The 3,163-nt window shown below is 33.2% G+C and overlaps 1 protein-coding gene across 1 annotated transcript; it reads right to left on the minus strand.

Annotated features, from left to right (window-relative positions):
- Window positions 1-263: 263 nt before the first annotated feature.
- LOC146722427 (uncharacterized) lies at window positions 264-1,441 on the minus strand. The gene is made up of 2 exons (XM_085484788.1): window positions 1,046-1,441; window positions 264-902 (listed from the first exon to the last, which is right to left on the minus strand). Exons 1-2 carry the CDS (start codon window positions 1,439-1,441, stop codon window positions 264-266), a joined length of 1,035 nt encoding a protein of 344 aa, XP_085340914.1.
- Window positions 1,442-3,163: the final 1,722 nt, after the last annotated feature.

Below are 3,163 nucleotides of genomic sequence, written 5' to 3' on the forward strand. Positions count from 1 at the left end.
ATGAATTTTCATTGAAATATTGATATGATAATGAAATGGGATCAATTGATAGATTTTCGTGAGAAACATTTTAGTAAAATATTTCCATCAGGAAATTTAGTGGACAATAAAGAAAGAAATCAACTCTAGTATAGTTGTAATATTTATAATAATATAATAAATAAAGTAGTAGCATGTGGTAACACAAATATAATTTTACATAGATAAAATATAATAGGTATAATAATAAACTTGAACATATAAATTTTTTTAATTTATAAAATTTATAAAATATGTTCAATATGACCGCCATTTTCTTCCAGGCAAAGAGCAATCCTGCGCATAAAATTATTTCTTACTCGTTTTAACATCACAGGAGTGATCTTTGCACACGCGTGTCGAATTTTATTTTTAAGATCTTCTGGATCTTGCGGCAAAGTTTCGTAAACTTTATTTTCTAAAAAGCCCCACGCGAAAAAGTCTAAGGGGGTGAGATCCGGAGAGCGTGGTGGCCATTCATAAGGGCCATGAAGTCCGATCCATCTTTCGGGAAATTTTTCATGAAGGACGGCCCTTGCCAAATGTGACGTATGAGCGGGATGTCCATCCTGTTGGAATATTATTTTTTGTCTATTGGCTAATGGTACATCCTCAAGCAATTCATTAAGCTGGTGACGAAGAAAATTTGCATTAACATTTCCTTCTATAAATTCAGGACCAATGATGTGATCTCCTAAAATTCCAAGCCACACATTCACAGTCCATCTGCCCTGAATGTTTGTAACTTTAATGCAATGTGGATTATGCTCTGCGTAATGATGCTCGTTATGTCTGTTTATGGTTCCATCATTACCAAAAATTCCTTCATCTGACCAAAGAATGTTTTTCAAAAATAAGTCATTTTCAACATCATTAATATCCACCTATATAAAATGAGAGATTTTGAATAAAATTAATGACACAAGTTGATAAACGGCAATAATGTTTGATATGTTGCAACCACAGACTGTTGTCGTTAATGTTGTTGCAACGAAAGAACAAAAAATGCATTTTTAAACGAACTTACCTGTTCAACAATCCATTCGCACCAATTTAAACGTCGTCCCATATCACGAGCTGTAAGTCTTTGTGCTGTATGTCGTTTAAAGGGATGCATATGCAAAGAATGTTTTATAATTTTGTGGACAATAATATGGTTCATATGCAAATCTTTGGCAATCGCTCTGGTGCTTGTATAAGGATTTTCTGTTACAGCTAGATAAACAGCATCAACTGCCTCTTGTTGTCTCTGCGGAACATGTATGGGCCTGCTAGGTTTGTGAAATTTTCCATTTGTTTTTAACCTTTCACAAAGATCATGAAAAAAACCATGGTTTGGATGTCGTCTGTTCGGAAATCTTTGAGCATAGAGGGCAGCCGCTTGCCTTTGATTCTTTTGACACTCGCCATAGATAAGAATCATGTCGGTTAAATCTTCAAATGAATAATTTCTGTTTACAGGTTCCATAATTATTTTTCACTACTATTAGTCTCACACCACAATAATTATACTCAAATAAAAGACGATCGACATTTTTGTTAAGGAAAAATCGTCTCCAAATTGACCAGAGAATCCGCTCTTAATCATTGGTCCGTTAGTTACCTGACACCCTGTATATTCTCTTCGAGCCTCTTTTTTCTTATTTCTACATTTCACTGTTTTATAGCTTGTCGAAGAGACGTCCTACTGTAACACGATACACGGCGCGCCGCAAAGCGGAAGGAGGAGCGAACGATGACTATCTCCGAATCGTATTCGAGAAATCTTCGTGTATTGTGTTACAGTAAGACGTCTCTTCTCGTCGCGCGCTTCTATTCGCGTGGATTGGCCGATCTTTTCTATTTAATAACTCAATAATTATTGCGAAAATCGCAAAACGGTAGAGGACTTTCCTATTCGGTTTAATTACTCTACCTGCACACGACGGTTGAGGCAACACTTACCGGACACCTTGTATATATATATATAGAGAGAGAGAGAGGAAGAATAGAGATGTAATAAATATGTACCGGGTGTTTCAATAAGCGTTACAAATTTTTATCGCTAAAAATGTTTGTAGAAAAAAATGTTTTAAATAAAAAATTTGTATCTCAAAAAAGGCATAGTTGATGTCATAGAAATGTTTGTAAAAGGCAATTTTTAAACTTATTTATTTAGTCAATTTAATTATTTTATATAGAATTATTCTAAGCGTTTATATAAATAGATTTTTCGTAATATTCTGCATAAAAATATAAGGAAATGTTTTTTTTTTTTCGTCTATCCGATTATAGCAAACGAGACATTTGCATTAAAGCGTCTTTTTGCAACGATATGTATTGGAATATAACAAATTATTGATTTGAATATATATAAATTTTTATTATTTAGGAAAAGGCGACACTTTTTGAATACTAACTTTAGAATCCATCGTATCTGAGAATAATTCCACCGATTTTTGAAAATCGATGGATTCATTGCTAGTATTCTTATAGGCTATTCCTAGAGCCATTTTCCTCTTGGCCTTCGGTTTTAGTTTTTATGAGTTTCCAATCTTTAAATTGGCACTCTATTTCTTGCATACGATTATTGAATAATCTCTGAAGTTCATTCCACATATGAGAAGAGTCAACAATGCGACGCCCTTGAGCGCACGCTTTCCTGGATACGATTTATATCCAGAAGGCTATTCTTCAGATAACAAAATGATTGTTATCTTCGGAAAGTTTGACATTTTTACTACACGTACCTGAATTTGAATTTGACTTCAGCCAATGCATCGTAGGTACTAACGATTGGATAATAACTTTAATAACCAGAACGCATATGCAAATCGTTCTGGGAGAAGATATTTTAGAAGCAACTAGCAGACGAATGGATCGTCTTAGGCATGAAATATCTATTTTTGTTACTATAGCAACTTTATAACTATTATTATTACTATTGTACTATTGTAACTACTATTTATTACTACTATAATATATCTATTACCAATAACTATTTAAAAGAAGCAAGTAACTGCTTTATTTTTCAGAAATCATTATTTTTCGAAATTATAAATAAATAGATAGATAGATAGATAGATAGATAGATAGATAGATAGATAGTTAGATGGATAGATAGATAGATAGATAGACAGACAGACAAGACAGACAGACAGACAGA

Source organism: Nylanderia fulva, unplaced genomic scaffold, assembly GCF_048542155.1.
Source record: "Nylanderia fulva isolate GAGA-0341 unplaced genomic scaffold, ASM4854215v1 Scaffold315, whole genome shotgun sequence".
Lineage (NCBI taxonomy): Eukaryota > Metazoa > Arthropoda > Insecta > Hymenoptera > Formicidae > Nylanderia > Nylanderia fulva.

Excerpts from the sequence above, each read along its gene's own strand:
- LOC146722427 (XM_085484788.1), bottom strand. The coding sequence starts at position 1,441 with ATGATTCTTATCTATGGCGAGTGTCAAAAGAATCAAAGGCAAGCGGCT. Across the intron at positions 903-1,045 it reads GCGAATGGATTGTTGAACAG|GTGGATATTAATGATGTTGA; the intron begins GTAAGTTCGTTT and ends CATTTTATATAG.